At 43.0% G+C, this 12,214-nt stretch overlaps 1 protein-coding gene across 5 annotated transcripts in view; it reads left to right on the top strand.

Annotated features, from left to right (window-relative positions):
* Window positions 1-12,214, top strand: part of CEP55 (centrosomal protein 55) — a 51,178-nt gene that overhangs the window by 8,767 nt on the left and 30,197 nt on the right. For all 5 annotated transcript variants that reach the window (XM_075935154.1, XM_075935156.1, XM_075935157.1 and 2 more), the window contains one exon: window positions 1,831-2,115. In XM_075935154.1, coding sequence (XP_075791269.1) covers window positions 1,831-2,115 — 285 coding nt within the window. The remainder of the gene's footprint in view (window positions 1-1,830; window positions 2,116-12,214) is intronic.

The raw sequence follows: 12,214 nt of genomic DNA, 5'->3' as shown, positions 1-12,214 counted from the left end.
TAGAGGTAGAGTTAGCGGGGCTTCCTGGGAATGGGGGGAAAATAAGGGGGCCCCAAACACCTCGCGATCAACTGGTCAAGCCCTCCCGATCGACCACGCACCTAAATGGATGCAGCCTCAACAACCATGAAGTGTCTTTATGCCACTGAAAGCAGAAAGCAGGAACTTGTGGACATCAGTTTTATTAACTAGCTTAAATATTTTAGGTGCTATTTATGCTAGGCACAGTTAATGTTTTAGATGGCTTGCTTTGTAGTCTTGTGGCTCCATTGAGACTTCCCCTTGTAGTCTTGTGGCTCCACTCAAGACCTTTTTGCTAACTTGAGCTATCAGAAACAGTCCATCAATTGCAAGCTGTCTCTCCCCTGTGATGGTACCATGTCTCTGACTGAAATGTAAGGGTGTCCTTTTTGTTATGAAAGAACACAATCCCAATAGATGCTCTTTGTATGATTTTCACCACAATCTGAGCAAGCCTCATTAATTCCATCTCCTGAACAATCTCTCCACTGGCTTCATAGTTTCAAGTATCTGGGCCTAAAACTCTGCCTGAATACATTAGAACATAGGGTTGAACTCATTTAAGTGCTACTTTAATACCTATTGTCAGTAATTGAAAATGCAGTCAAGTGAAACACTGTTTAAAGCTGAAAGATCAGATTGTGTGGAGACAGGATTTAATGGTCACACTGTCTGCTGCTTTGTTCTGACATAATTTTTTGGTGTGTTTTGGTGGTAGTTTTTGTGTTGAGGATTTGGCGAGCTAAACTGCCACGTGAAAAGGCTCTACTTACTATGTTCTAATGGAATTTAAAAATAAAAACATCTTTTCAGCCTCTATGGTTATTGGATGTAGCAGCTGTGATAAGAAATGTGCCAAAGAAAAATGCTGCACTCCCCAGAGATACTTGCAGTGCTTATGGAATACATGTTTCCAAATGTATATAATTTGGAAGAATAATTTTTTTCAGCTCAAAAGGCATAAGTGTAGGTACCTATAAAGTCAATGAGACTTTTGTTTTTCATATCATTTCCATGGTTACATCGGCAATAGACTAAATTAGTATGTGTTTTTTCACATTCTGTAACTAAACAAGAAAAGCTAGAATATAGTGGTAACACTAATTTTTTATTCAAATTTTTGCATGTTAAATTTTTCGAGAACCTCTACAGTGTTCTTTATTTAGAATAAAACAAATCTTTTCAATTAAGTAAAAGTGGGTCTTTCAACATTCAGAATTGAATATTAGTTTGGACTAGGGATGTTAAATATCGATTAATTGAATAGTTTAATAACCTCATGAATTCTTATTGGTTATATTCTATAGTCCCCAGGGGCGGGGCCAGCAGCAGCGCAGAGTGCCAGGTGGGAGCTAGTCCACGAGGGGATTCAGTTTAAAAACCAGCTCCTCTTGTGGACTGGCTGCTTGTTGCCTTGTGCTGCTGCTTCTGATACAGAGGCAGCAGTGTGGGGTGGCAGCAGCCCCTGTTTGTGAGGGGCGGGGTCTGAGCTTCCGGACTTAGCATGAACTGGAACTGAGCTGGGCTGCCTGCCCACCTGGCTCCTAATACACTTCAAATGCAGAGCCACAATGAGGGTAGGTCCCAGACCAGCATGAGTCAGGCTGTTGGCCAGCCTGCTAGAAAATTTAGGAGAGGGGAGGGAAATGCATGTAATCTATAGCATTAACCTATACGTTTTTTCTTATCGATTAATCAACTACACTGTTACATCCCTAGTTTGGACTCTTGTGGACTTTCCATCACATTCCATGTAGGAATGTTTTATTGGCTTGTCTATAGTAATGCTCTTGTTTTTGTTCCATGTAGAAAATACTTGCCCTTGAAACTGAAAAGGAAAACTATATTTGTCAACTTGGGGCGAAGGATAAAGAAATCCAAAGCCTAAAAGATAAGCTTAAAACCAAAAATAAAAGTAATGATGTCACTTCACTACTTGGTCAACTTGAAGAAAAAACAAAGGAAGCTGAGAGGAGAGAACAGCTACTTAATTCCCTGTCAGAAGAGATGGACCATTTGAAGCATAATTTATCTACAGTTACTGCAAGATGCTCTGAACTTGAAAACAGAGCCAGCACCTTTCAGTTGTCTCAGGTACATGTTGAATAAATACCCTACTCGCTTATAAGCTTACTTTAGAATTATTTATTGTTAAGTACTGAAATCCTTTCTGCACTGATATATTACTTCCCTTTCTTTTAAAAGTCTTATGCTTGTACTATTGCAAAAGAGATGAAAAGACGCAGTGGCCAGTATAAACAATGTACTATAGCTATATATAAATGGATATAGTTACTCTCTGAGAGAGTCTCCCCTTTCCTGCAGCACTTCATATTGCTGTAGCAGCTTAGAAAGGCCCCTCAGAGTCCCATATTTAGACATATTGTTCCCCAGCATAGACTTTCAGCAAGACAGCTTATGCTGCCCTGCAAAACCGCTACAACAAGTCCTAATGCAGGGTGTGTGACTGAAAGCACTAGAGTGAGTGAGGGTCTGTGGCTGTTGTGGATGCTGCATCTGCCAATCTGGTCTCTGCAGAAATTCATAGGGCATTTGGAAGGTTTTCTTAATTGAGACATGAGTCAAGAATTGTTTGAGTATCCTGGAAGTCCACAAAGGTGTCATAGTCACCTTGGTTCCTCTTTCACTGAGCTTCTATGCTGTGCCTCTTTCTAGTCTGAAAATCTTGTTCAGTGGGCAAGTTAGTGCTAGAAAGGCAAGGGAGGTGTCGTATTTGTAAAAAACTATAGAATTGTACATTCCGTGATGTCACGCTCTGCAGTATTGACCGGGAGGACTTGCTTTCATCTCCCCTCCCCCGCTTTCCCCTCCACCTGATCCCCAGCTCCAGGTCCTCTGTCTGATGGAAATGTTGATAACACAGTGCTGTCAGAAATGGGTCAAGATAGGGTTTTCAAATGACACTGTTCTCCCATAAACACCATGGTGCCAAATGCAACAACCCAAGAATAGTTTTGTAGATTACATACTTGAGAGAGAGATTAAAAATCAAATTTTTGGAAATTCTAGGGAACCTGTTCTTGACATGTAGGACTGAAAACATTAATCAGATTCATAGTCTTTCATGTATAACTGATGTGATCAAGCCATCTTCCAGCACCTAGCCATGCAGGACTAGGCATGTAAGCAACTAGTTGAGTAACTACTCAACTAGTTGCTTCCGCCCCTCTCCCCACCCGCTACCTATGTATCAGAGGCAGCAAGGGGGAAAGAAGCGGGAGCTGGCTTAAAAGCTGGTTCCTTCCCCTCTCTCCCCCTCCCCCCCCCGTCCCCAGCACCATTTCCAGTGTGGGGAAGACAGGGGAGGCAGAGCCACAGCGATTCAGGAACAGCGTTAGATGGGACTGTTCAGTCCTGGCTCATGCTGCCCCCGGGAGCTAACCCCACTGTGGTTCTTCACTTTAAATGTAAAGTGAAGAGCTTGCAGTGGTCCCAAGGGCGATGCAAGCTGGGACAGTTCATTTAAAGCGCAGAGCTGCAGTGGGAGTGCCCATCCCCCATTGACTAATCAAGTAGTGATGGAAATTCCATCTACTACTTGATTAGTTAATTAAATGATACTTAACATCCTTATGCCCAACAGTGGACAGTAGTTTTGGATGTGCTTGATCATCTCTGAGCCTTTCTGTTGATTGTTGATTTGCCCTCTTACTAAAAGGTGTAACTGCATCTCTTATCGGTGGCAATTTTTTTGTTTTATCTGATTTTGGAAAATGTCTACCACTGTAGTTCTGCAAATGTGTTGTTGTTTTCAAATGGGAAGCTCAGCATTTGAATGCCTCCAGTCCACTTATGACCTCACTATGGTCATCAATAGCCACACCTATACAAGCAGCGTCAGAGCAAGAAATGTCTCGGGACGGTAAATCAAAAGCCTTTCCAGTAAGATAATTTGGTCTTTCCAGATATCCCTCCAATGTCACATCCTGAAAGGACATGGAAGCCTACTAGTGTGTCAGTTCTTAAAGATTTGAGTGAGAGGCCCACATCTCCAAGGGATATACAGCAATCATTTTTCCCAGCAGCAGGCACAAAACTTGAAGTTTATGGAAGCCATTGGCAGAGGGAGCACTAGAACATTGGTGTATTTTGCAGAAATCCAGAGTTCAATAGCATCTGTCTCTGTGGCCATTGATGGCATGCAAAATAAATTTAGTGTTTTAGTCACTTTAGTGTCAGCCTTCTCATGGGAACTACAAAGAAATTCCAATGAACAATGCAAGGCAGGAGCTTCATTACTCCTTGTGAATCATGAACAATTGCTGGAAAACTTTCACCAATTGGAGTGTTTTTCCTTGAAGATAAGAAATTAACTCATCCTTCTGTGAGGGTCTTCAAGCCTGGAACAAAGATCCCAAGGTCCCCAGGGAGTCTTCAGATTACAGCCACACCCTGCATCTTGCTGGTATCAGCAAGTAGTGTGGGCTGGTGGACCTTAGCTCGCCATAAATAATGCTCCCAATTAGAGGAGATGTCAGACTCACTATTTAAGCCGGAAGGAGGCACAGGAAGTTTTATCTGAGCAACTAGGTGAATCCCTGGCTAGCTGCTATGGTGGTTTTTGCCTGAGTCCTGTCTTCCTGTTCCTGGTTCCTGCCCTCCTGCCTTGTTTCAGATCCCTGTTTTTACGCACACCCATCTCTGGCTCTGGATTCCAGTTCCTCTCCAGCCTCATAATGAAGTGAACAAATATCAGTAGGTGTGAGCAGTTCCTCATTTACTGAGCTTGTATCTCATATATATCACCTGTAATTACTATGCTGAAAGGCCACTGCTGGCATAAGGTACGTTTCACCATTGTCAATAGGTACTAGCTTAGGAAGACCATGCAAGATATTCATTAGTTTGCTTTTTACCTATTATATGAGCATATCAAGCTGAGGTTGGACATGACCACAAGATGAGTAAATGACCTGTCTGCAGTTAGCTCTGTAATAGTCCCTGTCAGCTTCATTTTGATTTTCTTTACATTCAAGCACAGTTTGTCTGTTTTTTATTTGAAGTCCATGGATTGATGGCGCATTGGACATTTTTTGGTTCCTGAAGACTTCATGCAAGTACTGTACTACCTTCCAAAAGTATTCATTCAACTGGCATCTTTATCTGTCTCATCACTGAAGAGTGTTTTGTCATGAAATTCGTAAACTCTGGGCTGTCTTACGTGAATTAGCTGCAAGTACAAGTAATCTAATCCTGTAGCTTTATAATTGTTCTTTTTGGCATTTAACAGCACCAAATGAGTCTGGATTGTGCTTCGTTACTTAAGAAAAGTCAGGAAAGAGCATTTGGATGTTTCTGTGTCCACTAAACTCCCTCCCCTACTCCCCTGCCACTAACTTTCATTGTTCTATTTTGCAGAACCATTAGTTAAATCTAAAGCAAAAAGTATTTTACAAAGTCTTTCATTGTTGCATGGTGAAAATTCCAATTAATAATCCTGACAATGTGAAGAGTCTCAAACATTCAATCAACTTCATGTATTGCCACATAATCCCAAATGATGGTTTTGCTGCTGATTCAGACTCATCAAATTGCTTTATCCATTCTGTGATGCTGTAGACTTTGTGTACAAAAGGTCACAGAGTAGGATGTGCACTGGATGGATTCTGATATCTTAACCAGTGCCTTGTAACTTTTTTGATGATTTTAAAAAAGAAGCTGATAATCTATACCACTGAACTGCTTTTTTTTTTCTGATTATGACAAATCAGGTTGAACCTCCCCATCCATTTACAGGGAACATTAACAGATAACACAGTACAGGTTGGACCTCCCTGATTCAGCAGGGTCAGGACCTGATTGGTCTCGAATGAGAGAATTTGCTGGACCAGAGGAGGTCTCTTGCCATGTCCCCCCAAGCCCGTCGCCTACCGCTGGCAGGCTGTCCCAGCAGATACCTCGCCCCTTGTCTCCAACCTGGCTTGGCTGCTTGCCCAGCTGCTGCCAGCTCCCTGGGCAGCACAGGCTCCAGTTTCTGCCACAGGGCTCTGGCCCTGCGCATCAGGGGGCAGCTGAAGGACTCCAGCCCCGGTCTCATGCTCCAGGAGGCTGCCAGGGGACTCTGGCCCTGTGCTGCCTCTGAGCTCCACCTCCAGCTCCATGCTTCTGCAAGCTGCCAAGATGCCCTGGCCCTGTGCTTCTGGGGGTTGCCAGGAGACTCTGGCCCTGCGCTGTAGTGAGCCTCCGGCTTCAGTACTGTGCTCCCTGGGGCTGCGTTAGGGTTCTGGCCTTACGCCAACCTGTACCTTTGAAAACCATCAGGGGACTCCGACACCGCGCTGCTAGAGGCTGCTACAAGGACCCAGCCCTGGTTCCACGTTGCCCCAGCCAGGCTGCTGACTATATTGTGCTGGCCTAAGCTTTCCCACTCTGGTCCAGGAGCATCTGTGGACCACACATGTTGCTGGACGAGAAAGTGATGGTTTTTGAAGATACAGCATGTATCATATAGTCAAGTACCATGATTTAAGTTTGTGAAGGTTACACATTGACATGCTGCTGGTAAAGTATAATTAAACATTGTTTTTCAGACACTTTCTTGAATCTATATCTACATAACTGTTCTAGATTTGCTGTGTTTGGTACCACTGTATTTGCGGGAAAAGGGGCTTTTGAATGATACCTAACTTGACCCATTTCCATTGTGTTATCAAAATTTCCACCAACCAGGGGATTGGTGCTGGGGAAAGAAGCAACCAGGGTGGCAAGTCACACATCCCTGCCCCATGCCACTGAGGGTAACACCAATGAAATTGTGTTTCTGTAGAATTTTATGAATCAAATGATACCTTCTCTCTTTCTTTTGTTAGCTTACTCACAGAATTACACATACTCACAGGCTGTTAAAGAGGCAGTACAGACTCACGCTGCCTCTTAAAGAAATGCTTATTTAACTCTTCCTCCTTCCCCAGGTCCTTCTCCCGACTCTTCTGTGGTCACAAAAACAGACATTTTTGAGTTCCCATCCCTCTGGCCTCACAAATTCTTTCTTACGGCTCATGCAGTTGTGAGAACTGGCCATCTGTGGTATATGATGTAAACCACACAAACAGTGCATGAATGTTCTGTGCTAACAAAAGATGACAGGCCAACTCTTTCCAATCTGCATGGGGGATAGCCTGGGAAATGTACTATAGCGGGATGTACACAGTAGTCCTTTCTGAAGAACAGAAATACTCCTTATAGTGAACTCAGCGGAGTGATTAAATGACATAAGCTAAATAGATGCACCTGCATCTATCTAATGTACAAAATAATTCCCAAAGGACCAAATTAGAAATCAGTTTTTTCAGAGATGAAGCGTTCTAAGAGCTTTGACTTCCTATTCTGGGGAAGTGGGAGGAAAGGAACCCTACCTTTTCAGTCGCGATGTTAGATATGGTTTAATTTAATAATTGTGTAACTGCGCCAAATCTTAGTGTTACACGATTATTCATTGTTCCCTGGGTGTGGGCCTGGCATCTGGAGGCGGCAACACCAGGGTGGGGGGGAGGGAGCTCTGCAAAACAGGTGCTCATGCGGAGCCTGGTTCTAAGTCAGCTTCCCTCAAGCGCTGTCTCCCACCTCCCACACCCCACTTCTGTGGAATGCAAGAAGCGGAGAGGAGGCACATGGAGAGAACTGGCTTAAAAGCCAGCTTCGCACATGTATCAGATCACGCCTGCCTCCCCGTCCCCTCCCCCCCCCCCCACACACACACTGCTGCCTCTCTATCAGAGACAGCAGTGCAAGTGTGGGGCGGGTTAGCAGCTCCCGCCCTCCCCCATTGCTTCCTCTGATACAGAGGCAGTGGGAGGGAGGAGTGTGTATAGTTTGATTAACCAATAAGACCAGATTTATCTGTTAATTGTTTAAATAACTATGCACTAGCATCCTTAATTTTCAAAATGTAAAGCACTTACAGCTAAGGTAGAGTGATATAGGATCTGAAAAAAAATCTTAGTTTCATTTCTGTGCTGCCGTCCTATCCTATTTGCTTTACAAGTGACAATAATGTAAGAATTAAGATTGAAACATCAGAATTTCATACACTCTAGCATTAGATCCATTGGTAAAAATATATTTGAAATGGTGGCGGGGATGAGGAAACTGAAAAATAAGTCCTATGGTCCTGAATCCTGTGACTTGCCAAGACAAGAAATGCTTAAGCAGTTCCAATAACAATCACTCTGTGAATCAAGGGCCTCTCTCACTTCAAAACTCGAGACGTAAATAATCTCCGAAACCAAGTGTTCATATTTTTAGCTATTGCTTTTTCTCTTGTATACCACTGTCACCCTACTGACATTGTGAAAGAAGTCTAGATCCTTGATTCTATGGACTCACATTAGGTGCAACCTTCTGCCTCTGTCCTCCCTCTTCCAGTCAGCTCTGAGGTTCACTCTTTTTTTCAAATTATTCTCTCCTTCCTATGTAACTTGTAGGGATAAGTGGCCCATTTCCACCCTCCTCCAAGCAAAATACCTGACTGCTGAAGATCTAATCCTGACACAAGGGAGATAATGTCTAACTCTTCCTTCCAACCTGCAGTATTCATTCCACTAAGACGTGAGGCAGGAGGAGAGATATAATCCACATTTCTGATAAAGCCTCCTAATGTAATTCTGCCTTCTCTCCTTCCCAGCGATGATTAATTCTTGTTTTTAAGCCTTAATTTATATTAATACTTAACATTATTTCTTCCTTCCTAGCTTTAGTCACACTCCCTTCACAAACCAACAAAACTAATTTCTCAGTTCCTATAAAACAGTATGCTTTTGGGTTGCAGAGGGTCTTCTTAAAGGTACCGCTTTCCACAGGTCCGAGTTATGGTGAAATGGCAGCCATCTCTCACCTGGATTTGGGAGATTTAACTCTTGTCTCACCTTGATTTTTTTTAAATTTATTTTGTGTTCTCATTCAATTTAAGAACGAGGTTCAGGTTGTGATTAATTCTCTGTGCATTAGGCCAGAGAGTTACCCATGAAAATCTTATGCTAAGGGCCAGTTCTTTCTCCTTCCCTTTAGAGTAGATAGCTGGATGCCAGAGTGAGTTGCTTCTTAGTTATTACAAATTTTAAAAGTTATAGTGTGTCCAGAAACAAGGAGACTGCCTGTATTTATAAAGGTATTTGTTCCCATTTCTATCAGTTTGCCACTTTTTTAAAAGCATGTCTACAAAATAAGAGGAGTGCATGCACCCACAGTTGGCAAAACTCAGCTTGTCAGCCTATTCTTTCTGAATCATGGGAATGAGCATAGAAAGGCTTATTTCAACTGTTGTTCAGTAGGTGGCGCTGGTCACCCTAAATTTGCATGGTTTTAGCTGAACAACTTGTAGAAACTTGGCTTGTATAAGATCCTTAAGTAAGAAAACACAAATATCAATCACTGGTCTTGATTTCAAAGAAGGAAGTTTTGTTCTGAATAATATGCTATGAGAAATATCCTGTTTTTCTGATGCAATACCACCCTGCAAGTGCCCTGAACTTTGTAGGCTCCCTAATATTATAAAGCAACTCTTCTTAAGCAGAATGGTGGAAAGTGTTGTTATACCCAGATGAAGAAAATCCAAGTTAATTGAACAAAAAGTCATTCCGAATAGCTTACAAATTCAATAACCATTCTATTAATCGTTTGTCTTCCAAATTTAGTGGAAGTATAATAACTGTTTCTAAGCAGTCAGAAGTCAATAACTAACTAACTACCTTGAAAAAATATTCTCAGGAGCTAGTCACTAGATCTCATTTGATATATCTATCATAGTATGCTAGAGCACAAGCTAACAGATAAATGTTTGCAATCTTCCCTACTGGGTCTCTTCAAGAAAACAGCACTGTTTCTCTGCCTCTCGATCACTCACTTGTGGTGGTCCACAAAGCCCTACTCTTTACCCCATCCTCTTTAACTTCCACATGAAATTATTAGGTGGAGGGAAATAAACATGAAACACAGAGTATGTCTATGCTAGAATGTAAGCCCAAGCTTAGGCCTGTGTCTAAACCATCGTTCAGTTCTATACTTACCTCTCTCTGGCTTGGACCTAAGGTCCTAGGTAGAGACAGCCCCCTGACTTGTGTTATGTTTGGATTCTTGGAGTGCACCAAATGTATCCCAGAGTACCATAGGCCAACTTTATTTGTCCTCTCTCTCCTAAGAATCTCTAGATAGCTCCAGGGAAACAGAAGCTGCTCCTCTTGGTTTGTGCAGCAGCTCAGTGAGTCAGTGTTTAACCTTTCTCTTGTCTTCTGAACACCAGTCTGCAAAGTCTCTATCGGAGAGCCATCTGTGTTTGCAGCAGAGACTGAACAGAAGCTGTTTCAGGAGCACAGACAGATTTTGGTAAATCTCTGGTGTGAAGCCAGCAAAGCACTGGACTTTAAAAATGCCATGGATGACCATGCATGTCAACAAATAGTGAAGAAGCTGGCAGCATTGCAAATTTACCAGGATGGAGACAAATGCGGGGAATGGATTAAGCTGCTCAAGCTGAGTACTGGAAAATGAGGGACCAGAACTATCCCTTGGGTATCTCGTCAAGCCCATTTTATGATGAGTTTGAACAGCTGCTGTGTTTTGCACTGACCACAGAGCCAAAGGTGGTACATCAGGAATGTAATCAGTTAGGATGGCATCCTGCTGGCCCCAGAATCGAGCACAGGGACAGATGGGCATCAGCAGCAGGTGCCATCTGAGGACAATGAAGTGACTCTGTTGCTGAAACCAATCCCAGAGGAGGCTTGGTGCAGCAACAGTGCATCCTGAGATCATATTTGGAGAAGCTGTTTGATTGCTTTCCACACACACCCCTAACCCGTCCTGGATGAACAGCCTGCTGTGGAAGCCTATATCAGACACAGAAGAGATGGAAGATGCCCCTCAGCTTGGTAAGTTTCACACTCCATTTTAATGTTTAAGTCAGTAATGGGAAGGTTTATTATTTTATAAACCAATGCAAAAGCTATTAGAAGCCAAAGTTAGCAATGTGTGTCTAAGGACAGGTAATATGCCACCAGCAGCTGGGCTCCCCAACCTACCACCATATGGAGTTAAAAATAGCAACAGGAAAATGCAAACAATAAAAATGCCATGAAAGTGAACTTCTGTTTGAGAGAGCAGTTTTGCTAAGGCATTCCTGTTTTAAGAAATGGGACTGAACAGTACATCTTTGTATCCTTAATTACCAGGCCTGTAATCACTCCAGGGAATATTGACCCACCTGGAATCAACAAACCAGAGGGGAAGATGGGAATATGTTCCATTTACAAATATAGTCCATTTCAGTTAAAGGTAGTCCATGCAGGGAACGAATTCAACCAGAGAAGAAAAGGTTAAGGGTGTTAGCTGTGAAGTTCTGTTTTGCATGCAACAATGTGGAAATTAATGAATCCTCCTATTATTTCTCTCATGAATTCTGACCCAGTGCTGGATGCTGATAACTGCAAATTTTTCCTGAAGCAGGAACTCCAGATAGGTAGTCGTATTGTGGGATAAGGATGTGAAAATGTAACTGTGTACACAATTAACCATTAAGCCTGAGTTCATCAGTTAACCTTCAGAATTACGTGCAGGGTCCCAATACACACAGGGAGCTGGCTTAAATGCCCTGCCCCACACTGCTGCCTCTGTATTAGAAGCAGAATGTGTTTGGGGTGGTGGGAGCTGGCACACGTACCAATCCCAAGGAGCCAACCACCCCCGTGGAGCAGCTCCAATTGTCCGGCTGGTCGGAGCACTTCCAGGTTCCAGTTGGTGCCAGACTATCGGGAGTGCCAGACCACTGGATGCCGGACAATTGGAGTTTTACTGTACTGAAATTCAGTTTGAAAAAGTAGCATTTTATGTCCTTGAAATTCCACAGGGATTTTTTTCTCTGCTCCTGAACTGAGCTATTTGAGACAATAACCCTCTGTGTCTTGTGTTTTTTCCAGGGCCCTTCACTTCTATTGGCTACAGTATTTCCACAGCTCACCAACACGGCAGCAGAAGTCTCAACCAGTGTAACTATGCAGACTATTCCTAGTGGAAGCATTTCTGTGATGAACTGATGTTTGAAGTTCTGAACCGAACCACCAAGCAGGTCCATTACCACAGCCAGAGGGTCTCAAGGCTAGAGGAAAGGCAAGAGAAAATGCTCAGGTTGGCTGCACAGGTTGAGGAAGTGCTGATAGGGGTTCAGTGAAGAAGCAGGCAC

This window comes from Pelodiscus sinensis, chromosome 8 (assembly GCF_049634645.1).
Source record: "Pelodiscus sinensis isolate JC-2024 chromosome 8, ASM4963464v1, whole genome shotgun sequence".
Classification (NCBI taxonomy): Eukaryota; Metazoa; Chordata; order Testudines; family Trionychidae; genus Pelodiscus; species Pelodiscus sinensis.
Note: the sequence above shows the minus strand (reverse complement) of the source record. Positions and strands in the feature narration are given on the sequence as shown.